Source organism: Cajanus cajan, chromosome 4 (assembly GCF_000230855.2).
Source record: "Cajanus cajan strain Asha chromosome 4, NIPB_CcT2T_4, whole genome shotgun sequence".
Taxonomy (NCBI): domain Eukaryota; kingdom Viridiplantae; phylum Streptophyta; class Magnoliopsida; order Fabales; family Fabaceae; genus Cajanus; species Cajanus cajan.
Genome location: NC_138520.1, coordinates 53,150,701 through 53,177,609, shown reverse-complemented (window position 1 = coordinate 53,177,609; position 26,909 = coordinate 53,150,701). Strand labels below are relative to the sequence as shown.

At 38.1% G+C, this 26,909-nt stretch overlaps 2 protein-coding genes across 4 annotated transcripts; both read left to right on the top strand.

Moving 5' to 3' along the window:
• Nucleotides 1-1,598: 1,598 nt before the first annotated feature.
• Nucleotides 1,599-24,621, top strand: FHA2 (SMAD/FHA domain-containing protein). Of its 2 annotated transcripts, XR_002238834.3 has the most exons (4): nucleotides 1,599-2,385; nucleotides 7,842-7,999; nucleotides 20,235-20,357; nucleotides 24,084-24,223. XR_002238834.3 is itself a non-coding variant. In XM_020348337.3 (3 exons), exons 1-3 carry the CDS (start codon nucleotides 1,791-1,793, stop codon nucleotides 24,291-24,293), a joined length of 963 nt encoding a protein of 320 aa, XP_020203926.1. In that variant the 5' UTR covers nucleotides 1,600-1,790; the 3' UTR covers nucleotides 24,294-24,621. The 2 variants fall into 2 exon arrangements, 1 of the variants encoding a protein (XP_020203926.1); XM_020348337.3 differs by lacking the exon at nucleotides 20,235-20,357 and having other exon boundaries at nucleotides 1,600-2,385; nucleotides 24,084-24,621.
• LOC145956831 (uncharacterized) lies at nucleotides 8,006-20,043 on the top strand. 2 transcript variants are annotated; one of them, XM_083072578.1, is made up of 3 exons: nucleotides 8,006-19,028; nucleotides 19,128-19,246; nucleotides 19,337-20,043. In XM_083072578.1, exons 1-2 carry the CDS (start codon nucleotides 17,408-17,410, stop codon nucleotides 19,145-19,147), a joined length of 1,641 nt encoding a protein of 546 aa, XP_082928704.1. In that variant the 5' UTR covers nucleotides 8,006-17,407; the 3' UTR covers nucleotides 19,148-19,246; nucleotides 19,337-20,043. The 2 variants fall into 2 exon arrangements, with proteins under 2 accessions (XP_082928704.1, XP_082928703.1); XM_083072577.1 differs by having other exon boundaries at nucleotides 8,006-19,246.
• Nucleotides 24,622-26,909: the final 2,288 nt, after the last annotated feature.

Sequence of the window (26,909 nt, the reverse complement as noted above, 5' to 3'; positions counted from 1 at the left end):
TAATAAAATTGATTTTAAAAATAATTTATATGTTGAGATTTTTAAATTAAATTTTAAAAAAATAAATATTAGCTAATTTTTAAATATTTAATAATTTTAAAAATTAATAGTAGATAATATTTAATAATTTTAAATATATTTTTGAATATTCAATAATTAAAAACATGAAGAGATAAGAGATAAGATAAAATATATAAGTGAAATAAGAAGATAAAAGTATGAGGAATTTCAAATTCTTACTCTTTTGGGAGAATTTGAAATTCTACTATTTCAAGGAATTTTACAAATGCTTGAATTTCAAATTCCTTATAAATTCCTCATCCAAACAAGGTATTTTACCTCAAAGAAATTGAAATTCTTCAAATAAATGAATTACTCTATGTAAATTCTCCATCCAAACACACTATAAGGATTAATGAAACTTTGAAGCATCTGAATAAGTGAGAAGAACAACCATATTGAAGATTGAAGATCAAAGATGTTAAGTTCAAACGACCATGTGTTGAAGACTCTCACTGGCGAACATATCTCTAAAGCCTATAAATACAAGAAAAGTTAAAGAGAAAAACAACTTTTGTGAATATTGTGTATAAATGCTCTCTTGGTTGTGAGAATACTCTAATGAAATTCTTCTAAGTCCAAACATCTTGTAAAGCCATTGTCTAGTGTATGATCACTAAATAACATAAGTTTAATTATCTTTACCTTGACAAGTAAAACCTCAATTGAGTGTATCTAAAACCTATATTCACTTCGTAAGAGTTTTTGTTCAAACACTCAACATTTATCATCTTGTAAGCTTAAAGAAGTTAGTGAAATAATACTACAATGGGTTGCTGCGTTTGTGACCAAGAGTGACATAGAAAATACTTGTTATAGCTAGAAGTAATATAGAGAATACTTGTTGCAAAAGTTTTCACGTTAGTAAAACCCTTTGAATTTGAAGGTAACTAGAAGTAACTCAAGTTAAATGAGTCATTATAAAAATACAAAGTGTGTTTATCCCCATTCTTCACGCGTTTTAGACAAGCAAATTTTTCTTACAACTCAAATGATTTGTGAAAAGCTTTAAAATCTACACACACATATAACCTCTCCTTTTGTGTGTTTATTTTAATTCCAATAACATATTTGAATATTTTAAGGGAGAAAAATGTTTATTTTAATTCAAGAAAGAAAGGTTGTGTAATATTTACATCTTTAAAAGAATATTAATGTAAAAATGTTTTTGATAATAACTCTTTTTTTTTTTATAACAAAAATAACAAAAATTTATTAAAATAACCTAAAGTGTTATATATTAAAATTTGTCAACGGTAAAAATCATAATTTTTAACATTAAAAAAATAATATAATATTCATATTTCTCTTAGAAGCGTAATTTATTCTAAAAAAATTGCCTATAATCACCTATTTATTTCAATTTTAATTTTATTTTATTTCATAAATAAAGAAAATACACTCCCTCCTAAATGTTTTATTTCTTCACTTTATCCTTAAATAATATATCGTTTTATTTTATTATATTTTTCTATTTTCTTAAAAAAATAGAGAGGCAAGGTCTCACACTACTCTAATTTATATATAAAAGGCTCCGCCCTAGGCGAGAAAAGTAAGAAGAGTAGCTAAACCCGCCCTGTTGGGAACCTTGATTATTATTCAATTTACATTCTTGTTTCCGAAATCGAGTAAATTCATTTACAATTCGCAATTTCATTCCTTCCATCCCTTCTTCACTCTCTCTGATCAAACCAAACCCTCTCGCTTCCCCCAATTCGAATTCTCCGGCGATGGCAACCGCGGCGGGCGGCGGCGGCGGCGACGTGGAGGCCGGGTTCGCGAAGCTCCAGGGCGAGGACTTCGAGTACTACATGCAGACCTACTCCATCGTCCTGGGCCGCAACTCGAAGAAGTCCACCGTGGACGTGGACCTCTCGAGCCTCGGCGGCGGCATGAACATCTCCCGCCACCACGCCCGCATCTTCTACGACTTCGCGCGGCGGCGCTTCGCCCTCGAGGTCCTCGGCAAGAACGGGTGCCTCGTGGAGGGCGTGCTCCACCTCCCCGACAACCCCCCCGTGAAGCTCGATTCCCAAGATCTGCTCCAGATTGGGGACAAGGAGTTCTACTTCCTCTTGCCCGTTCGCAGCATACTGGGCGGGCCCCTCGGCCCGCGCCACTACCCCGCCCACCCCGCTCCTGGGCCCGTCGTCGGCCACTACAATTACCATCTGGGCCCTGCCGCGGCCAAGAAGGCGCACCGGAGGGAGTACTACGAGGAGGAGTTTGACGACGAGGATGATGTCGGTGGGAGGAAGATGCGGAGGGAAGGGTATGATGGCTATGGCTATGCTGCTGGCAAGGCATCCCTGTCCGCACCTTTGGGTTAGTGCTTCTGGATTTCTGGTTCTAATGGAGCTGTGGATTGCGTTGTTGCTTATGTTTAGACAAAATTTAGATATGGAGTTTGTTTGGCTACAACCTTAGAGGAGCATTTGAGAGTTTTGTCTATAGAGGTTGTTTGGGTATAACCTTATAAGAGCTTTTGAGAGCTTCTTTATGAGAAAAAAAAAAGAACTAGAAGCTCTTGAAGCTCTTCTTAGCTTGATTCTAAATAGACTTATAGTTCCTTTGGTCCTTTTCTTGTTGTTGTCCTATTAAAATTGGAATTTCACTTTGGTAACCTAAGTTGACTTTCTAGGACACATTTTTATGGGGATTATTGAGGTGAAACTTCAATCCTGGTTGCGACATTGCTCATAGGAGTAATTCATGTTTAGACAAAAGTTAGATATAGTTTATTTGGTCCTTTTCTTCTTGTTGTTGACCAATCAAAATTGGAATTTAACTTCGAGTTTTTGGGAAATTTTTTTATTACTTGGATTAGTGAGATGAAACTTTAATTCTGATAAGAGAACTACAAAATATGCACTAAACAAGGTTTTAAATTGTGGTTGTGTTTGAGGTTTCATCCCAATTCTTGATATTGCGGGGAATTGGGGCTGATGTGGCTGCAATTGTGGTTGCGAGGATTCCAAAAACTTTGATGTTGCGGCCGAAATTGCAGTCATAAAATGTTTTCTAAATCCTTGCACTCAAGGAACTGTATCTAAATTTTGTTGTGCACACTTATTGTTATAGATATACAGCCAGGTTTATGGTGAATCCTATTCATGATGTGTGCTTTTTTGTGGTGACATATCTGATGTTGAATTTTATAGCATGTGTTTGAGTTTAAATGATCTCTTGCACTGTGTGTTTTGGAGTTTGTATAGGATTTGTTCCCCTTGAATTTGAGTTTATGATAACGTAACTCTTTGAATCTGTATACTTGGTTGAGACTCTTTATGATATTTGAATTTTGACAAATTGTTGTAATGTTGTTTCTTTTCTTTTGGTATGTTTGCAATAGGATGTCTTTATGAGTGTTTTGCCTTTAAGATTTGTCCCCAGTTTGCTTGGTTTTGACTGGGATGAATGTTGTTTCTTTGTACCAGAAAATGTGTGTGAGCTTTAGTTATTCTTTTGTTGTTTATTATTGTTGATTGTAAAGAGTATCTATAAAGCACAGATGCAGCATTAGATTGGCTGTCCACATGTTGGACGGTGCCCCAATGCTGACACCTCTTGGTCATGTGTTGGAAACTCCTATGCAAATGTAGAAGCTTAGTAGATCTTTCTGATATAGCTATTGCATGACTTTTTTTGGGTTGTGAGAGTTTTCACTGTATTGCTTTCATTTGGCCATGCAGGAGTTGTATGATTATTTGGTGATTTACTAATTGTTTTCTTGGATGTAGTGAATGTGGTAGGATATGTACACTGTTTCTGTTTACTATCTCAAGTGCCCCTCTAAATGCATCTTGTTATTAAAATTCGTAAAGGGGGACACCACTTTTTATCTTCAGGGAAAGGGCCTTTACCTCTGCTTTTTAGTTAATTCTTTGGGTTCAGTCCATGAACTTTAGTGAGGGTGTAAAGTTGAGGGCTTATGTTTTCAACTTACAGTTATAATGTGGAGCCTGTTTTAGTCTTATATTTGGAATTTTTGGTATGCTTGAGGATAGTGTAAGATGTATCTTTGTTATCGTTTTTTGAATTTGTGTTTTATGAGGGTCATTGGTTTTGCAAGGTTAGATGGTTGTTATCTCGTTTAGTTGCCATTTTCCATTATATTTGGTTGTGCCTCTGGTTGGTATTATTTGCAGTGACTAGAAAGGTGGAATAGATTTAGATAATTTGCTACATTGAAAAATTGTCATGGAATTTCCAGAACATTGATTCCCTGGGGAGAGTGACGAATATGTGGTATTACAGTTAAGTTGGTGGATGCTAAACGGATCATGCTGGTCATGGGAGCCTTTGGAACTTCAATTCATAGAAAAATCTTATTTATGCCTTTTAATGATATTGCAAATTGTAATCAGTCCCTTTTTTAAAATTTAATTGTGCAAGGATTTGTCTGCAAGGGAAACTGTTTTGTTTCCATGTTTGTATTATTTCTATTATGACACACCTCCTTCACATTTTATAACTTAAACCATGCTCAATTCCTAAATTCTTGCAATTTTAAAAATGGTAGGGCAGCTTTGAATTTGGTTTGATCTATTGCTCTTCGGGAGTCCCTTCAGATATATTTTCACTGGTCAAACTTTTTTTTGGTTAGTTAATTGTGTCATCAACTGGATTAATAAAGATAATATGTATTAGGTTCAAATTATAAATGTCTTTCTCCTAAAAGGTTATTCCTGCACAATGTTGAAACCACACAGTCATCTCCTTATACGAACTCTTGTAACTAGTGTATAGAATATCCACCAATGCATATAGTTTGAAATATAAAGTTTAGCATATACTTCTGGTGGTGTAGACACTAGGACTTCTACATCATATTCGGCTGTTAGATTTATTAATTTTTAAATGAATGGATGAAAATTTCCTTCTTTTTTATTTTTTCACACTTTCGACTTCACCCTTCCTTTCTTCTTCATCATGTTGCGGACTACGGTGATATCAACAGTGCTCTCAACCTTGACAACACTGTCCTCCAACCTGGTAGCCTAAATGATGCCCCCAACACTACCAGTGACTGACTCAAGCTCCCCCAAAGCAAGCTCTTTGCCAGCCGTTGGTTTGCGTCCAATCAAATCCTCCCAAATGGCAAAGTCATAATCAATGGCCACACCCACTACGAGGAAGACAAATCGGACAACAACCTCTTCATCTTCAAAAATCATAAAATCCATATGCCAATGTTCCAATCTTGCCCACCATGAACACTAATGTCATCTCAAAATAGAGACACAAATCCACACAATGCCATCTCAAGCCACCATGTAGAGCCATCACAAATTGATCCTCCTAGTTTTAGTGCATTTTTGGAAAGTAGCTTGCAATGTGGATCCGCATCAAATTATAGCTTCTAGATAAAACATTCAATTTGACATGGCTTTTGGTATATACGGACATGTTGGATGAGTTTCCAAACACACTTAATGAAAAAGAGGCCGTGAAAAGGGCTGCCATTGGAAGTGAGATTGGAGCTATAGTGTGGAGGGGAGAGAAAGAGAAGAGGAAAGAGGGGAGAGAAAGTAGAGATTCGGGATGGGAGGATTGGAAGTTGTCATAGAGCCATTGGCAAAGGTGGTTGTTGTTAGCACCAGAGTGAGGGTGCCGTAGGAGAGAGGAGAGGTTTGAGAATCAAGTTGTTGAGGAGGGGGAAAGGGTACAAGCTGTTGGAGAATTGGTGGGAGAATGAAAGGGTCATTTTGTGAAAGTAAGGGAAAAATAAAGAAAAATAAATAAAAGAGAGAAATAGATATTTCAGCCGTTGATTTTAAAATTATCATATCTAATGGATCAAATCCTTTCTCACAATGAGAGACATTATCAAGTCTCTCACCCTAGCTTCCTTCTTCCTTCCTTGTCACCCATTCATGTTAAGGGCCAAGACATACTCATTTTCCAGTGATATGATGATGTTACTTTATTTCAAATAATATTGAATATGTCATATTGTTTTTTAATATAATTAGCACCATGTTTCAAAAAGATATGCTACAGTTCCCATTATTTGCTATAGACCCATAAGCTACCTAAGTGTGTTGACATTATTAGCAAATATTCTACTGCTTTTAAATAATTCAATAGATATATAGTGGTGAACATGCAGATCATAGTTGACAAAAGTGCAAGTAGTTTTGGTTTTGTCAAAACTGCTTGTTTAATTAACATAAATTGGTTTTGCGAAATAGATATTTGAAGTCCACTTGGTTATTGGGAACAAGAAAAATGATAATAATTAAGAGAATATTTTGTGCTCTTATAGTTCTTTAAAGTTTATAGTAAGAACATTTCAATTAATAAAAAGTACCATGAATCCAACTAGAGTACCAAATATGGTTACCTGTTACGTACCACATATTCCATAGTAATGTACTCTGTACCTGTACTGAGGGTATAGCATACCAAGTAACTATGACCCATATTCCTAACTGATATGGGATCTTGACAGTAACTTTGATTTATAGTTGTATTATTATTGAATCTTTGTTTTTGACTGATTAATTATTTGTTTAATAGCCTGAACCAATCTTGTTTCCTTGCCTGTTATCAAATTTTCACTTATTACTTTGTCGTTTTAGAGATTTTGTATCGTAACATGAAATGCATATAGGCTAAATTTAATTTTCAAACTGTCTGTCTTCCTAGTATTATGTTAGGTACAAGTTATGAGAGAGAGAGAGTTTAGAGGATTTAGTAAAATTGTATTATTGATGAATCTTAAGGTACATATTCAATAGATACAAACTACATATATAGACAAGTCTGAAACAGCTAACTAACATAATGATTTACACTGAAACTAAATATAGAGAACTAATTCAATACAGTTAATAAAAGTATTTATTATTCTATTCTCTAATACAAGTTAAAGCAGAAAATATAAGCTAGCCCATAAGTTGAGGATTATCCAGGCCTTTATAAACTCTGGCCATATCTAGGGTTCATGTAAGATTTCAATACACCCCCTTGCACCCAAAATTGGACATCTGAAATGTGGAAATTGTATGACTGGTTTTTCTTTTATAACACTGGGAAAGCCACGGGGTCAGGTAGATTGCACTGGGAAAGCCATTGGGTCAAGTAGGTTACTGTGTTGAGGGTGGCCCAATATTAGATCTATGATAGGTTCTGAAATCATCTTGAGTTTGGGTTGGTCCTAACTTGTAAAGTTAGCTCATGAGGTGAGGATTGTCCAAGCCTTTATTTTATAAGCTCTACATCAGTCATATCTATAGTTGATGTTGGATCTCAGCCTTTAGCTAACACAAGTTTAGGTAAAGGTAACTAGGTGAAAAAGTTATTGTACCCTCTTGAAACTTGTAAAGAGTAATTGGTGCTTTTGCTATGAATAATTTTTAATATGAACTTATTCAAATGATTTATTCTCATTAAATGCTGTGATAGAAATACAATAGAGAAACTAAATAGAAACTAGTTTTTAATATTGAAAATTGAAATCATTTAAATGTGTAAGTTGTTTTTTATTTTCAGTAAATGGATATTAAAAGGAAGATAGAAAAAGTTCATCTACAAGAGGATAAACATTCCTGCTATAAAGGAAAGAAAACAAAATAGCAGCAAGCTGATTTCGTTCAGAAATACACCGAAGCTGCCAAAATTAGTAAATAGGAAATCCACATGCATTTTATCTAACTTGTGTATTTTTCTTTATTGATGTTATCCCATTTGTGTATGCTTTTGTATTAGAACCAACTTATATTTTACATGAATAGTCTCAGAATTTTAATGTCTCTGTAATGGTTTGGTTCCCGCAGATAAGAAGTCTGAAGGCAGATCCCGAGTAGATCGAGATGCTGACAATCTCCAGCTTCAGCAGCTGGAAGAAAAGGATGTAGTATCATCTGTAGCTACTGTTCTCTCTGATCTCTGTGGTCCTGGAGAGTGGATGCCTATGGAGAAACTTCATGCGGAGGTTAGTTCTGATCAATATGTTCTATGTGGTTTTTGGTACAGAACCTTCATGATTTTATAAACTCCCAAACGTATGGAAACCTTTTTAATATGTTTTTGTAGTTGTAACGAGAAATCTACATAGTAGGTTATACTTTGGATGAATCTTGAGAACACATTCTTCAACATACTGTGTCTTGTTTGGTAAATTTCACATTAACTAAATAGAATGGGTGCAGAATATTTAGTGTAATTAGCATTTTTCCATTGCAATGAAATCAAACGTTAACTCTTAGGTTATGTTTGGAATCTTGAAAAATTGAAAATGATTTGATTTTTGAAATCAATTTTCATGTTTGCAACACATCATAAAAAAGGAGATTTGGATTAATTTACAATTAAATTTCTATGTTCAGAACACAATGTAGTTATCAATCCCAAAGAGCAACTGACTCTGAAACTGCTGTAGTGGGACAATTGCTGTGCTAAAATTTGAGATATAAAATAAATAATTATGCTTTACTGATATAACAGGTATCAAAAACAGCAAGATCAAATTTTATTGACTGAACAATAGGGACCCCCCCCCCCCACCACCCCACCCACACATACACACACAAGAAAACAATACACTGCAAGATGTTTCAAGAAGTGTGGATCGTGACATCCTTTGTTTCTCTGAAATCCCCTTGTGTGGAAGTATTTCTCTAGCTTGTTCACCCCACCATACACTTCTTCCCCTGCGAAGATGGGTATCTCTAGCTTCTACCACCTCTCAACCTCTATACAAGTAGGTATACTCCCTTTAATTCCAAACTCTCCTTGTCATAGATGTTCATTGTTTGTCTCTGTGCATTCCGCTGCCATCCAAAGATTTTGTGCCCTCTGTTATCTCTTAAAAGTTTTAAGTCGAGCATCTTGCAGTTTGAATTGGGTTGCTTGCATTTCTCTGTCCTGATTCCAACCATCCATTACTTTCTTCATTAGCTGCAGTCTCAAATCCATTCTTGTCGACACCATCAACCTTCCTTCTCCAGAAATGCATGCTTCTCACAGCTCTGAGATAATACCAGTGATCGAATTGGTTCAGAGAATGAAAGAAAGAATCTGTATTTATTGAAAATCTCTAAGCGCCCATGCTATTCAAGAGAACCTGGACTCTCCCCCACATCAATTATACCCAATCAATGCCCCCTCACTTCTCCTTTCTAACTACACCAACTATATTCTGTTAGTTTGTTACATCTGGGTTTTGATTCCCTAGTTTATTATTTCTCGTAACATAGAACTTAATTGGGGGTCTCCTGTCAAGCAGCACCAAAAGTCCTAATTTGAAGATGTTTGAGGGGCTGCACCAACCAATGAGATCTCTCTTTCCACCTCCTCTCTTATTTATATTTCTTCAACCATCTATCCTAAGTAACAAATTTAACTAACTAATGGGTATCTATCGATACTCCTCTCCTCAAGTTTCACCTTGTCCTTAGGGTGAACAGCTTGTGGCTGCTGAAATAAAGTTCCACCAGTGTTCCAACTGATTGAAGCACGGTGACCAAGCCAACCAGACCACTGCAGTGCAAAATGTACTTTCAATCCTCTTGGGTCAAACAAAATTTGAGTGTTTCCATTCTTCTCTAATTCTCTGTTTTCTGAGGGGTTTTTGGTAACGAATCAGAGTGTTTCCAGTTGTAGTTGAAGGTTATGGAGGTCATCAACCTTATTCTGCTAGGTCTGGACCATGAGGACAATTCAATTGCTGAGGCTTCCTGTTTTCCTTACTTTTTTTTCCATTTTACTGTATTAGGCCGGCGCTGGACTCATTAATTCTAAATAAGAATTAAGAAATCATCTTTTTCCCAGATTCCAATTCTTCACTTTAGGATATATATCACACTATTGGATATTATATTCAACAAAAAATTAGATATTGGTAAATAGCAACAAATTGTCAAATCTGTCAAGTGAGGCCTCACTTGACAAATCTGACAGCCACATTACCAATATCCATTATTTTTGGTTTTTATAATATCTAATAGTGTGATGTATATATTCCTTAAACTTTGACCACTTTTGAAAAACACATAGAAGGTAATGGTATTCAGTATGGGCCAGCATTTTGTATACCTGCATTAGGCCAGAAATTGAGCTGCATTTGTGCAATTCGAACTCGGCTCTTTCTTTCTTCTCCTTCCTATGCACCCTACTACTGGGTGCTGCCACAGTTTTTGTTGTCCCTTCCTCTGTCATCCTTCCTACAGTCATTCAGAGTTGAGTCTGGCAGTTCCAATGGGAGTGCTAGGTTGACCAGATTTCTCAAAACCCATGCTTCCAGGGCCATTGCTTTCTCCTCCATCTTTGCTTCACCATTGTACCACCCCACCACCCTCAAGGTCGGTCATCTTCTCTCTCTTCACTCACTTCCTTACTTGCATGAAGCCACATTTGTTCTTCATCTCACAAGCTCAGAAAATGGTTCTCATTCATGAAAACAAACTCAAACCAATAAAAATTCATTGATCTATCTGTTTTGATCTCTTTTCCCAACCTATTGGTCCAATCCACTTCTGATTATTGACTTGGAATGTGGACCTGTTCTTGATTCACCAATAACCCTGTTTGCTTCAATCTTGATAAATTAGATAATCCATTCTACTAGGCTCTTCTTGCTGATACTCATTTCTATACGATGGTGGAAATGAAATCTTCGTGGGTTTTGCTGCCCTCCTAGTGACTGAAACTGCTTCTTTATATTCCCTCTGACAATCATGTTAAAGGTTCAGGATCACCTGTACTTCTCATATCATTCCTTTCATCATTTCCTTTGATGATTCAATTCCCTACCCCAATGCTTCGAACTGCATTTTGTTTAGGTGCTGTGCCTCATTATGCTGGCACTGAATCTCTTCAATTCTGGCTTCAAGCCCTTGGTTAGATACCATGATGACCCTCCATGGATACTGATCAAGGAAGCTCCAAGAACCTGCCAAAATTGGAACCCACAATACCCAGATCAACTTTCTGATAACCGTGTTAGAACTGATATAAAAGACATCGAGAAAAATCTAATTTTGTTCACTGAACAATAGGGAAGAAGCCCCCTAGAAGGCAATACATGGTCTAGATGTTTTGGGAAGTCCAGATCCACTCCTTATTCAACTCTATCATTCACTAGATGTGTCTAAGTTTCAGATTTTTGAGGGTCTGCACTCTGCACCTTCCAATGCCCAAAGGCTCCAACTATCTCAAATTTGACATGAGATCTCTTTCCACCTCCCCCCTTATACATAGGTTCCATGCCTTATTTTTTCAACCAACTATCCTAACTAATGGGTGTCTATCATATACATATATAAATTCTAAAAAATAAAAATAAAAATATATCCGTGGTTAAAGCCATATGCATGCGAGGGAAACGGAAAACATGAACTAGAGATGAAATCATGAAACACCTATGGCACTGGAAAACAGCAGAAATGAATGGAGATGGTCCCAGAGAATAGTGGTTCATCTTTGAATGACATTGGTGCACCTGTGACCTAGTCAGAATAGGGTTTATGTTGTTGCAGAATGAAAAAAGGGGGATCCTGAAATTTCACTCCAATAAAACCCAAAAGTACACGGTATTATGTGGGTAAAACTTTCCAACCCTTACATAGGGAGTATTTGGTACACGGTATTATGTGACCTAGTCATGCCTGCAATTGCTTTGAAATTGTTCAATTTCTGGCACTATAGCAGCTGGAAGCCCACGACATTAGAACATGATGCAAATCTGAAAATTGTCCTCCAATAAAACTAAAAATACACAGTATTGAGGAGGGTAAAAGGAATTTCCTACCCTTATGGTTTAGGGTTCTGTCATGCCTGCAATTGTTGTGATATTGTATGATTTCTGGCACTATAGCGACTGCTATAGCTATGGCATTAAAAATGCATTGCAAATTGAAAATGGTAGCGGCCTAGGTCTGCCACACGATACCTAACCATAATAATGATGCTAGCATGTGATTGATTTGATTTGATTTTACAGTCATCAATCTTAGATAGTGGTGGTTGGCAAATAAGCAAACGTTGCAGGATAGTGCATAGCAGTTTAGTCGCTAATCTGAAATGTTTTACTTATTACATAACTTATACTACATATAAAGTGCTCAAATTTTTTTAAAATACTCGATTCATGATATTCATAATTAAAAATAAAAAATCACAGGTGTTAAGCAAAAAATACAAGTAAATAACAGCAAAACCAGGTCATGGCCAGAAAATAGATTGAGAGCAATTGGTTGATGGATTGTACAGTAACAGAGTTGGATCGAAGATAGCACATGTAGGTGAGAAGAGGCAAGAGTTTTATCCCAAAAACTTGAAACCCTTTTATTTTGATTATAAAACCCCAAAATACTCCTGAATGTGCCTCGGCAAGACTGCAACTTTAAAATTTGGGGCATGAATGTTTGAATGATTTCAGGATAGCAGCCCAGGTGTGTGATATACTTGGGTATTATGGGGTACCTAATACACTGTAGATAGCTGTTAAATAATAAATAGAAGAGCTGACAATTGATAAAGCACTTGGGGAAGCTAGCTAAGGGGGGAGAACCAAAGACTTAAATATTCCATCAAGCATACCATATTAGTCAATGCGAGATCCCATAATTCCCAAGCCCCTTATCATAGCACTGCCCTTGATAGTAGATGCCCTAGCGGTTGGCACTTTACAGCACTTTAGATAGCCTTCTTCAAGACACCAACAATAAGCTCTGTACAAATTGATAAGAATCAAGCACTTGGGAAACCTTCCGTTAAAAGCTAGTTGTTAAGGGGGGAAAACCAAGCACTTAAATACTCCAGCAAGCTCCCATACTTCTTAATGTTGGAGTTAGGTACCCCATAATACCCAAGTCCCACTCAATGTGTTTGAAGCACTCATGATTTCCATTGCTATATAAGCCGCAACAACCATTACACTAAAACACAATGCAACTAAATCAGAATAGTGGCTGGCTGCCACAATGTGACACAATGCTGCTATAGTGGCACTATTTTCTGCTATTCACAACCTAGATAGATTTTTTGGAGCAAATTTATTTTATTATCCTTATAAGAATTAAATGACTAAAAAAATAAAGGGAAAATGTCAATGACAACAATTAAAACCAAAAGAAAATAAACTCAAATCCAACCAAAATTTAGTGGATTTGTTGTGGTCAACTTATAAGAGAAGGGGGTCATTTGAGCATATCTAAATAGATACTATGTTTACATATAGATCCCTGCATTGTTCCATTCCATTTAGGATTAGGAATAGGCATAATCGGACTTGTTTTTCACATATCTCTCATTATTTAACACTGATAGGTCTCAACTGGATATTAAGAGAGAATTGAAAAAAAACGAAAGATTGTAGTATTATTTCTCTTGAACCCTTGCTGTCAATACCAACCGAAAGACTGAATACAGTGAAACCAGGCAATTCGAGAGTGCCTATCTCTCTCAGAATACAATACTTCCGAACCCCTTCCTCTCCCTTATTCCCTCCTATTTATACAATTTACAGTCCCTACCCGACTGTCATCAGTTAGTTACTAAAATAACTAACTGCCCCCCTTTTCCCTCCTAACATAGACCTGTTTAACCACAGGTCCCCTATCAATACTCCCCCCTCGAGCAATCACCTTGTCCTCAAGGTGGAATTGTGGAAATGCAGTCTGCATCTTGGTTGCTGTCTCCCACGAATTCTCACAGTCCGGTAGGTTGTGCCATTGGATGAGCACCTCCAGTTCTCCTGTTCTGCTGTACCTGTAAGATAAGAGTTCTACAGGTTGTGGCTGCAATTCCCATTCTACCGAAATTTCCTTCGGAAGGGACTGTACTTGCTTCTCCAGTGGGATGGCCTTCTTTAATTTATTGACGTGGAAAATTGGATGAATTCTACTGCTCTCCGGTAATTGCAACTTGTAAGCCACAATGCCAACCTTAGCCAACACCTGAAAAGGACCATAGTATCTCGGGCCTAATTTCTCATTTCTCCTTTTCGCTAGCGATTTGAGCCTATAAGGTTGGCCTTTGAGATAAACCCAATCTCCCACCTCAAAGTTAACACCTCTTCTCTTCCTATCTGCTTGCTGTTTCATCCTATGCTGTGCCTTACCAATGTTCGCCTTTAGCTCCTCCAGAACTCCATCTCTCTCTTCTGCCATCACATTCCAAGGTTATCAAAAAACCGTTATAACGCCGCTATAACGTTATGGCGGGGCGGTTTTGGGCCTCGCCGCCATTCGCCATCCGCAAAATGGCGTTTTGTGGCGCCGTCCGCCATTTTCGCCATGGTGGCCGCCATTTCCGTTTTGACCCATAACGCTATAAAGGTGATAGCGGACGTAACGGGTCTGGGGCCAGTTTTGGGCTTCAAACTAGGCCCAACAAGTATGCCCTAATGGTCTTAGGGTTGAAGAATGAGAAGCCACGACAGCCACCCACCCAAACGCAGCTCATCTACCTTCAACCAGTCTCCGATGACGTTCCTCCGCCGTCGCCCACCACTCGCCGGTCATCTCTCTGACCGGCGACCTGAACTGCGGTGGTCCACGGCTTCGACGATCTGAACCACAACGCGGGCATGAATAGGACCTATGAAATTCGAAACCACCTTTGATCACTGTAGTTCACCGTCGCCCACCACCCTTTGGTCACGTTTTTGGTCGGCGACCTGAATCGTGGTGGTCTTGCACTCCGGTGAACAACTCCGGTTAGCAACTTCGGCGAGTTAAAACCTAAGTTTTTTTTTTCTCCAGTTTTAATCCTCCTTTTTCCTTTATTTTTTTCCTACTCCTTTGAGTCCTTTCTTCATTTTTAATGAGTTGGTTGCTGCATCTGCAACAAGAATTTTTTTAATCTTAATTCTTCTACTAATTGGGTCAATTTAAATTTCTATTTTTTTTATAAATTCTAAAATAATATTGAGTTCCTATTTTATTATTGTTCCTATTTTATGAAGAGAATGATTATATTGAGGAAGAGGAGGAGAATGATGATGATGAGGATGATTAGATTAGCAAAATGCTTCTTGTACTCTTGTTTTTCTATGTTTTTTGTTGTGTTTTAATCAATTATGTTATGAGACTTAATGAATTATGGTATTGTTGTTATGATATTTAAGTATTTAAGTTGATATTATGTTGCTTTTAATTTAGTTTTGTTACTTGTTATTTATTGTTTTGCTATTTTCTTTGTATATAATATATAAAAATATTTTTATTATTAATTTTTTTTTGTCCGCCATGACGTCCGCCATAGGCCGCCATGGCATCCGCCATAGAGTTATAAAGGATTTTTGGCCTCACCGCATAGACCGTTATCCGCCATCGATAACCTTGTTACATTCACAGCTTCCACTTTGGACGGGAAGGTTTGAGCCTTAAAAATCGCTGGGGGATCCCTTTCATACACTGCCTTGAATGGAGTCATACCCGCCGACTGATTGTAATGTGTGTTGAAACAAAATTCTGCCCAAGCTAGCCACCTAGGCCATTGCTTGGGTTTATCGCCCACGAAGCACCTCAAATAATCCTCCAAGCACCTGTTAACCACTTCCGTTTGTCCGTCTGATTGGGGATGATAGGTTGAAGTATATTTCAATTTAGTGCCTGCTGATTTAAACAATTCTAACCAGAATTGACTCAAAAATAACTTGTCCCTATCCGTGACAATGGACTCGGGAAACCCATGCAGTCGCACCACTTCCTGAATGAACATTTGGGCTACCTCCTGTGCTGAAAAAGGATGGGATAGGGGTAAGAAGTGGGCATACTTAGATAACCTGTCTACTACCACCAAAACTGTATCCTTGCCCGAAGCTCTTGGGAGTCCACCAATGAAATCCATGGAAAGGTCAGTCCAAATTTGGGTAGGGATTGGTAAGGGTTGTAGCAATCCCCCTGGAGCCAATGTTTGATATTTATTAGTCTGGCAGATGTGACATTCGGTCACAAATTTAGTGATATCCTTCTTCATTCCCTTCCAGAAAAATACAGCCGACACCCTCTTGAAGGTTCTGAACACTCCAGCATGTCCCCCCATAGCCGTCTCATGAAACTCCTGAATGATAAGAGGAATTATGCTAGAATTCCTGGGCAAAACCAACTTGCCCTTAAAGAATAATTTTCCCTCCTTTAGTTCATACTCCTTCAACCGGTCAGGGTCAGTGATCAATTTTTGTATTAAAGCTTGCATTTCAGCATCCTCCAAGAACTCCTCTTCCCATTTCTGCCACTCCTCCATTTCCACCCTTGATATGGAAGCATACATCATCTGCCTTGAAAGCCCATCTGCAGCCTTATTCTCATAACCAGGCTTGTAGTGGATTTCAAAATCAAATCCCAACAGTTTGGTGGTCCACTTGTGATGCTCCTCTCCCAACAATTTCTACTTAGTAAGAAATTTAAGGCTTCTCTGGTCGGTTTTTATAATGAATTTCCTTCCCATCAAGTAATGTCTCCATTTCTGTACAGCCAACACAATTGCCATTAATTCTCTTTCAGTGTTATCAAAAAACGGTTATGGCGGCGCCATAACGAGGCCATAACGGCGTGGCGGCGGCGGCTGCAATCCTTTATGGCGGTTTAGGGTGAAAATGGCGGGGTTCCGCCATTTTGGAGATGGCGGCCGTTACGGCGGGTCTGGCGTGGCGGTCCGTGGCGGACATGGCGGACATGGCGCCGTTATTGGGCCATTTTTTTTTGTTTTGGCCCTTTTTTTTATTTTATTCGTTTTGGGCCTATTTTTTTATTTTCTGGTTTGGACCTAGGTTTGTTTTCCGGGTTGGGCACCCAACAGATGATATAGGGCATTAGAAACCCTAAATCACTTACAATCCCTTTCGTGCAAACCTCCCCCCCGCAACTGCTCCGACTCCCACGCCGCATCTGCCACCGTCGTCGACGACGCAACCGCCACCGACGCCGACGACTCAACCGCCACTGTCGCCTCTGACGCAGCTGCCACCGTCGCAGCCTCCGATGCAGCCGCCACCATCACGTAAGAACTAAGAAGTCTCTTCTCCTCCGCTGGCATCACTGTCGCGCCACCATAACCTCTGCCACCACCGCAGCTGCCTCCGCGCACGCCACCCTAGCCTCCCCGCGAGCCACCACCACCTCCGCCGTCACCTCTGCACGCCACCGTGACCTACGACAGCACCACCGTGACTTCCGACAAGATTTTCCTCCTCCTCCTTTGAGTTTTTCCATCACAACTGCCACCGCATCCGACAATCCAACAATGTCAGGGGAGGCAGATTCAAACTCTCGGCCACCCACAATGTCATCTTCTAGTTCCATTAATTCTAAGGAGTGACGTTGCTTGGAAGCATTGTACACCGGTCAGAGAGAATGATACAAATGAGATTCTTTGTAATTATTGCCGGAAGGTCATGAAAGGAGGTATCACAAGGGTGAAACAACATTTGATTGGAAAGGCGGGCAATGTTACAGCTTGTTTGATGGCTCCTGAAGCTGTCAAAGTTGAGATAAGGGCAGCTATGGATGGTAAGAAGCATAGGCAAAATGAAGCATTCAAGAAGGCAATGCAAGAGATTGAGGTACAATGTGAAGAAGGATTTATGGAATTAGGAGGTTCTGATTCTCGATTACCTCCAATTGGTGATTTTAGATTGAAGGATACTAGGAAAGGACCTATGGACCTTTACACTCAACCTCAATCTACAGCTGCAAAAAATAGGAAAGACAAGGTGGTGCAAGCAGGCATAAGAGAGCTTTGTGATAAAAAAGCTATAGAAAGGGTTTACCAATATATAGCACGCTTTTGGTACCAAGCTGGCATATCTTTCAACTTGATAAAGTTGGAAAGTTTTCAAGATATGATTCGTGAAATTGGGCATTTTGGGAAGCATTTGAAAGCTCCTTCCTATCATGACATTAGAGTACCACTCCTTCAAAAAGAAGTGGAGTTCACTAATGAATTAATGAAGCCACTAAAGGATCAATGGGCAAGTTTTGGGTGTTCCTTAATGTCAGATGCTTGGACTGATAGGAAACAAAGAAGCATAATAAACTTTTTGGTGAACTCCTCTTCTGGGACAATGTTCTTAAGGTTGGTTGATGCATCTGATTATGTAAAGACCGGTGAAAAGATATTTGAGTTGCTGGATTCTATTGTGGAGGAGATTGGAGAGGAAAAGGTTGTCCAAGTTATAACGGACAACGGAAGTAATTATGTTCTTGCTGGTAGGTTGCTAGAGGAGAAAAGAAAAAAAATTTATTGGACTCCTTGTGCTGCACATTGTATAGATTTGATGTTAGAGGATATTGGCAAGCTGCCCCATATAAAGAAGACCATTCAGCGAGCTATCTCTCTTGTTGGCTTCATTTATAGCCATTCAAGCACTTTGAGCATGTTGAGGTTCTTTACTGGGGGGAGGGAATTAGTCAGGCATGCAATCACTCGATTTGCCACATCTTATCTTTCCTTGGAGAGGATTCATCAAGAGAAAACTAATCTTCGAAAGATGTTTGTGTCAGAAGAGTGGAATGAAAACAAGCTAGCAAAGGAGGCCAAGGGAAAAGAAGCCACAAAAACTGTCTTGATGCCTAGTTTTTGGAAGAATGTAGTTTTCATTCTGAAAGTGATGGCTCCTCTTGTGAAAGTGCTTAGGCTTGTGGATAGTGAGAAAAAACCAGCCATGGGCTACATATATGAGGCAATGGACAAGGCAAAGGAAACCATCATGAAATCTTTTAAAAATGAAAGCAAATACAAGGATGTGTTTGAAATCATTGATAAAAGATGGGATATTCAGCTTCATCGCCCTTTACATGCTGCTGGTCACTTTTTGAACCCAGAGTTCTTTTATGCCAACCCACAGATGGAGTTTAATGGTGAGATTATTAGGGGTTTGTATGATTGTATCAATAAATTGCTGGGAGATTTGGAGATGGAAAAGACTGTTCATAAGGAGTTGGCTCACTATAAAGCTGCGAGTGGTATGTTTGGGTGCACAACTGCCATAGCAATGAGGGGTGAAGTTGCACCGGGTAAGAGACAAAACATTGCAACTTTTGAACTATTATTCTCTAAGTCATAAAGTCATTTGCTCAAGTGTTTGTGTTAACATATTTTGTTTGCATTTGTAGCTCAATGGTGGCGGATGTAAGGTTCAGATACTCCATATTTGCAACAACTTGCAATAAGGATCCTTAGCTTGACATGTAGTGCTTCGGGTTGTGAACGTAATTGGAGCGTCTTTGAGCAAGTAATTAATTTCTCAATTCCAATTTAAAGTTAATAATCAATGTTTTGCTTATTATTCCTTAAGTAATAAGTATTTATTTAATTGTTTTAGGTTCATACCAAGAGAAGGAATAGACTCGAGCATAAAAGACTACATGACTTGGTATTTGTCAAGTATAATCAAGCACTCCATCAAAGGTATAACCTTAAGGATGAAATCGATCCCATTAGTCTCAATGGGATTGATGATTGCAATGAGTGGCTAATTGGAGAGATGGATGAGGAAGAAGGTGAAGATGAGAGGGTTCATGAAGGAGATGATGACCTTACTTGGAGACAAGTTTATCAAGCTTCGGGACTTGATGAGCCTAGACAATACACTAGGCGTCACAAAAGGAGAGGAGTAAGTGGGGAGGAGCAAGTAGGAACATCTACTAATCCTTCTAAAAGAGCCAAAGGATTAGCTTCAAAGAATAAGGGGAAAAGGGTTGAAGAAGTTGAGGCATCAGAAGATTCTAGCACTAGCAGTGAGGAGGAGGAACCAAATGCTAATTTCATACATTCAGATGGAGAAGAAGCTGAAGGATTTTTGAATGAGAAAAATCATCATGTGGAAATTAATTATGTAGACATTGATGAGGATGAAGAGTGAAGGGGATTAAACAAAATAGTTTTAGGAATGACAATTGTGTTTTGCTATTTTTTAACATTGTTGCTTTGTTTTGATGGCTGTTTTTGTTTATGTTTATGTTTCTTTATGATGACTATCAATAGATTGTAAATGTCATGAATTTTAGATTGTTATATTGTTGGTTTTAATGTGACTGTGTTTGTTATTTTTCTGCTTTTGCATCATATTATATATATATATATATATATATTTTTTTTTTGTCCGCCATGATGTCCGCCATGGCATCCGCCATGGCAATATGGCACTTAAAGGTCCTTGCTGCCATCTGCCGTATAACCTTGTTCTCTTTCATAAACTGATTTCTTCTGTGCCTTTTCAGATAATGCTTTGCTCATAAAGGCTAATGGTCTGCCCTCTTGTAACAACACTGCCCCTATTCCTCTGCTAGAAGCATCAGACTCCACTACAAACTGCTTGGAAAAGTTCGGTACTGCCAGTATAGGTAATGCTGCCATGGCCTGCTTAAGTGTCTCAAAAGCTTTGGTAGCTTCCCCATTCCACACAAAAGCGTCTTTCTTCAACAATTCTGTTAGAGGTCTAGACATCTCCCCATATCCACGAACAAACCTCCTATAGTAGCCAGTAAGACCCAAAAAACCCCTCAAACCCTTGAGATTCGTGGGTTGAGGCCACTTGAGCATGGCTTCTACCTTAGAAAGGTCTGCTGCTACTCCTTCGACCGAAATGACATGACCCAAATACTCCATATGAGATCTTGCAAACTCACACTTCTTCCCATTAGCCACTAACGAATTTTCTCGCAGACGTGCCAGCACTTGTCGTAAGTGGTGTTGATGTTCTTCCTCGTCCCTGCTATCCACCAAAATGTCATCAAAAAATACTAACACAAACTTCCTCAAAAATGGCCGCAATACTTCGTTCATTAACCCTTGGAATGTTGAAGGAGCATTGGTAAGGCCGAAAGGCATTACCAAATATTCATAGTGCCCCTCATGTGTTCTAAAAGCAGTCTTGTGAATATCCTCTTCTCTCATTCGAATTTGATGATAGCCCGATTTCAAATCCAATTTAGAAAATACGGTGGCCCTAGACAGTTCATCCAATAGTTCATCAATAACCGGAATTGGGAATTTATCTAGTATGGTTACCTTATTCAATGCTCTGTAATCCACACAAAACCACCAGCTTCCGTCCTTCTTTTTTACCAAAATAATAGAACTAGCATAAGGACTGATGCTAGGTCTGATTATTCCGGTTCTCAGCATATCTTGCACCAATTTTTCAATCTCATTTTTCTGGTAATAAGGGTACCTATAGGGTCTGAGGTTAGGAATCTCTGCCCCTTCCTTCAAATTGATAGCATGATCTTGCCCTCTTGAAGGAGGTAGCCCCTGGGGTTCCCGGAAAACCTCCTTAAACTCCTCTAGTATTTGTTTTATGCTTTCTGGAATTGCTCTCATCTTCTCCCCCGGTCCTGTTTCTGCCACACAACACTCCACCCAGTAGATTTCTTCCTCCTTCAAATGTTTGAGGGTCCCTTTCAATGGCGCTTCCGATATACTCAAGGAAGAATCTCCCTTGATCTGATAAACTTCTCCCCCTACCCTGATTTTCACGGTTAATTTATCAAAATTAGCCTTGATTTCTCCCAGTCCCCTCAACCATTGCATTCCCAATATCACGTCGACTCCCTCCAAGGCAAACAAATAAAAATTTTGCCTCACGGACACCCCCTGCACCTCCAACTCCACCCCTGCGCACATCCCCTGCGCCCTCACACTATGACCATCCCCTACCTTCACCCAATACGGTTCTGTTTTCTCCACCTTCAGTCCCAATTTCTTCACCACCGATTCAGCAATGAAATTGTGGGAAGCTCCACAATCAATCAAAACCAAGATTGAATTATCCCCTATCTTTCCCCGAAATTTGAACGAATGTTTGGAAGTCATTCCACCATACTTCGAAAATCTAATGTCGTGGTGGAAGGCTTACCACTCCATTGGATCTCCTCTTCTTCCTCCGTCTCTTCCATGCCCTCTTCAAGCAACATTATTCTAATTTGCTTGTTTTTACACACATGTCCAGGAGAGTATTTTTCTTCACATCTGAAACAAATTCCCTTTCTCCTCCTTTCTTGGTACTCCGCATCCGTCATATTTTTCCAATTCAGCTTTCCTTCCCCCTTCCTACTCTCCTCCCTTTTCGTTTCAGTGGTTTCATCATTTCTTTTCTTCTCTTCGTCCCTCCAATTGCCATAGATGTTCTTGTTCCATCCTCCCTTGTTAATGGTCGTCGACGATTCCCCCACTTCCTTCTTCAAAATAGAATTTCGAGATTCTATCAAAAGAGCCAAGTCCATAATTTCCTCCAACGAATTAAGTTGATGCAACCTCAATTCCGCTTTAACCTCCTCCTTTAGACCATTCAAGAAAATGCCCTTCAAATAATTTGCATCCCCAATCCTAAGAGGTCCCGAATTGGTCTCAAATTTCTCTCTATTCAGCCACACTCCCTTCCTGTTTAAGGCCCAACAGCATCTCAAAAGGGTTTTGTGCCACCACGGGCTGAAATCTTCTCAGTAATGAACCTTTGAAATCCATCCATGAGGGATTTTGATTTCTACTTTCCCACCACTGAAACCACGCCAGCGCCTTCCCTTGCAGCGCCACCATCGCCACCTCCACCTTCTCGTCCTCCAAGACGCCTTTCAACCTGAAATATCTCTCCATCTTTCCCACCCAACCCAGCACTTCATCCCCCTGAAATAGAGGAAGTTCTAGGTTTTGCCATTTCCACCCGTTCTTTCCGTGCCTGTTACCAATGAAATTTCGTCACCCTCTCTGCCATTTTTTCCCGTTGTCCCAATCGTCACGCGCAATTCCTTCAACTGTTCCAGCATCTCGCGTATCGCCCCCTCAATGTTGCGTCACCATTCGGTTTCTTCCGCCGCACGTTTCTGTATGTCTTGCAAGCCCCTTTCCACCTGTTCCAACCGAATCTCCATTTTCTTCTCCATTCTTGATCGCCCCAGGTTCGCAACCAGCTCTGATGCCAGTTGATAGGTCTCAACTGGATATTAAGAGAGAATTGAAAAAAAACGAAAGATTGTAGTATTATTTCTCTTGAACCCTTGCTGTCAATACCAACCGAAAGACCGAATACAGTGAAACCAGGCAATTCGAGAGTGCCTATCTCTCCCAGAATACAATACTTCCGAACCCCTTCCTCTCCCTTATTCCCTCCTATTTATACAATTTAACAATCCCTACCCGACTGTCATCAGTTAGTTACTTAAATAACTAACTGCCTCCCTTTTCCCTCCTAACATAGACCTGTTTAACCACAGGTCCCCTATCAAAGACCCTATTAAATTCACCTCTAAAGTAAATGGATTTCCAATTCCAAACATAATATTTTATAAATTTCCAAACAAAGGTTTTATTAACAAATATTCCTGTAATCATTGATAACCTACGGTTGAAGTCTCGAATTCATAGGCATATGCAAATGTTGGTTTTGAATTGGCACATTCACCCATGTAGTCTATGATTCTAGGATTTCTAGGGTTAGGTAACCTGTTACATTGTAATTGCCCATGCTTCTTCATATCACAGTTCTGGTAGAATAGTAGACTGTTTTCTGAGGGTGCTTACAGTGCAACATTGATGCTTTTCTAATGATTGCTCGTCAAGTGTGCTTCACCCATGTATAGCTATTTTTTTTTTTTTTTTTTCAGTTTTTACCGCCTAAATTTGGGGAAAACTGCTTGGATTCTTTTTTCTTATTTTTCACTTTTATACAGTAGACTGTTCTCTGAGGGTGCTTACGATGCAACATTGATGCTTTTCTAACGATTGGCTCGTCTAGTGTGCTTTAACCTGTATAGCTATTTTTTTTTCTTTCAGTTTTTACCACCTAAATTGGGGAAAACTGCTTGGATTGTTTTTTCTTGTTTTTCACTTTTACATAGTAGCATCAACAGGGTGCTTGAAAACATTCTAATAAGAGAACAGTGAGGGTATGGAAAATAGTGGTGGAAATGACTTAAAGAAGAATACAAACTTAAACATCCAGTGCTTGTTGTGGTGTAAGTAGTTTGGGATGACTTAAAATGAATCATTATTCATCTAAATACGTTTGGTAAGATACAGAAACTCATCCGTTTAATTCTGGGTGCTTAACTTATCTTTTTTCTTTTGTTTAGCTGTTGGAGCAATATAGCAGTGTTTGGCACCACAGTAGAGTGAGGAGGTATCTAACGTCAGAAGATTGGCCTGGTCCTGATTCCAAAGGGAAGCCATGGTATGGCTTGCTTATGCTATTGAGGAAGTACCCCGAGCATTTTGTCATCAACACAAGGTCCAAGGGCCGTATCACCCTGGAGTTTGTTTCTCTTGTCTCTCTTCTATCGTGAGCCCCAAGAAACTGGAAAGGAAATAACTATCAGCTGACAGTGATATGTGGTTTAGATCCAAGCCTGTATAAAATTACCTACGTTGCTTTTTTTTTTTTTTTTTTTTTTTGGGGTAAATACTTATGTTGTTACTGGGTAAATATGTGCTCCCCCCACCCTTAGTGCTCTGAGAGCAGAAAGAACTATTTGTTCTATCTATTACATGGATTAGAAAATGGGATGTTAGAATTAAAATTCAATGAATTGGCTGTGTCTAGTATAGTTGATTCACCCTATAAAATTTAGGAGTGGAAAAGCGGAAGAGGCACCCCGGGATTATTATTTTTAACTTTGTTATTGATATGTACCGAGTAGTTTTTTCGAAAAATTTATTAGTCACTTTTAACGAATTTCCTTTTTCAATTCTTTTTTTATATGCAAGATTTAAATTTGAGACCTAACTTAAAAGGGTTGATCTAGTACCACTTAAACAATGACTTATTATAAAGTTATTAATTGTATGTGGTTGACCTTGCAAGTGCCACTAGTGGGATTTGGCATTACGTATTGCATGTTGGGGGAGGCCTTGACATTCTTGTATAATTTTATTGTCTGTTGGGCTAGGCCCTTTTGTGTTTCGGATTCCCGGAGGTTCAAACTGGAAGACCCAAAAGCAGCCGATTCACGAATGTTTGCTTCTTCTTCTTCTTCTTTTTTTTTTTTTTTTCGTTTATTAAAAAAAATAAAATTCTATTACTCGACAATCATTTTTTAATTTAAAATTTTCAAGTTGCGAAAATTATTCTGAGTACAAGTTTTCTAAATCAAGACATTCTAAAAAACAACAAAAACAAATGAGATGTTTTCTCATCCTTTACTTTTGGTTTTCTTCAAGTGTTTAAATTCTGATGGAACAATCTTTTAGAAAATGTGTTCAGAGTACAAATATTTTCAAATGTATTTAGATTACAAACATTAAGAAAACAAAAACTTTTTTGTTTTTTAAATAATCGAAAGCTTTTGCCTGGCTGAGTCCTCAAAATCATCAATGTGATAGACGCAAATTTTCCTATTTCTCAAGGAATTTACAGACGACAAATTGATGTTTTCGACAACAATTCTTTTAATTATCTTTTTGGTCATTGTAGTTAAGAATATTCTATTTTTGTCTTTATATATACTTTATTCTTTTTTAAGTCTCTAGCTTATTTCTATAGAAATGAAAATGTAAAATTTATAAAAATATAGAAATTAATAGAAAAAAATGATAAATATATATAAGAATAAATTAGAATTTTTTTAATTATAAGATCTAAAAGGTAAATTTGAGTAAGCTATATTGCTTAGAAGAGTAATTAAACCAAGCTTCCTATAGTTGAACCATAATTAGTTAATCACCATGTATATGTAGTGATAAAATTGTAATGTAAGTTTACAAGCAATGTTTAAGGAAAGGATAGTAACTCTTAAAGTAAATTATACCCACCTCCAGTTTTATAGAAACCAGATTGAACTGGTCAAACAGGAAACCAGTGCCTAAACTATAACGGTTTTCTTCGCTGAATTGGTTACGTAGTTGAATTGGATTGAACTAGTCAGTTTTTGCCAAAAACGGTGAACTGGTTCAGTTTCCAAATTTTTTAAAATTTGTTTTGGACTTTGTAAAAGTTTTTCATTTTGAAGTGTTGATAACTTGAACATGAATTTTGGATGTTGGTTCTATTTGTATTTTAATTTTTGGATTTATTTACAGAGTTGTGTCATTAATGTAATATCCTAAGTTTTCTGAAATTAATAAAAGGTTGTTTGGAGTAAGAATGTTTTATAAAATATGGTTTTGAAAATAATAAAAAGTTTTATTAATATGAGAAGAGTTTTATGAAAAATACGAAAGGTTGGTGGAATTATTAATTATATAATATAAGTATTATTTTTGGAGGTTTTAATTATTTTGATTAATAAAAAAAGAGACGTTGACCTGGGTTAGTTTCTATAACCCTAGAGGTGGCAATTTGGTTAAAGGGAAGGTTGGTTTTAAAAGGTGGTTTTTGAAAAAAAATTTGTCAATCACTTCTCATCTCACGTTTCTTTCTTTTTAATCTTTGAAACTCAAGAACTCCATGAGTAGAATGTAAAAGTTATAGGAGTGCATTATGGAGATCCCTATCCTTCATCAAACATTTACTGAGACAAATGAGAATGAGTTATCTAGCTCTGGGTGTGGGATAAATGATGGATAGCAGACTTGCCTATCAATCCTGTTGTTTGTATGTTCTATTGTTCTACAAGAGTACTTTGGGAGTTTCCTTTGTTTGATTGTGTTGGATGGATAGTTTTTGTAAGTTATAATATGCTTCCTTGGCATTCCTATTAACGTGAAATGTGCTCTATATGGTACATATGATGATTATTGATGTAAAGTGTGAATTTGTGAGAACCCTTAAGTTCCTGCAAGAAACCCAATTCATAGACTGGGATGAAGATCGACAAAATTGAGTAATAGTTGTATAATTGGTGAGTAACATGAGTAATTAAGGATGCATAAGTTATGATTAAATGCTAACTCATATTTTAACTAACCAGATTGAATTATAGGTGGGTAAATATTCACAGATTTTGCATGAGGGCACTAAAATG

What these genes read in the sequence shown, in the direction of transcription:
- FHA2 (XM_020348337.3), top strand. Translation starts at nt 1,791, where the DNA reads ATGGCAACCGCGGCGGGCGGCGGCGGCGGCGACGTGGAGGCCGGGTTC. An exon ending in ATCCCTGTCCGCACCTTTGG is followed by an intron (nt 2,386 to 7,841) that starts GTTAGTGCTTCT and finishes TGGTTCCCGCAG; the next exon opens with ATAAGAAGTCTGAAGGCAGA. An exon ending in TGGAGAAACTTCATGCGGAG is followed by an intron (nt 8,000 to 24,083) that starts GTTAGTTCTGAT and finishes TCTTTTGTTTAG; the next exon opens with CTGTTGGAGCAATATAGCAG.
- LOC145956831 (XM_083072577.1), top strand. Translation starts at nt 17,408, where the DNA reads ATGAAAGGAGGTATCACAAGGGTGAAACAACATTTGATTGGAAAGGCG.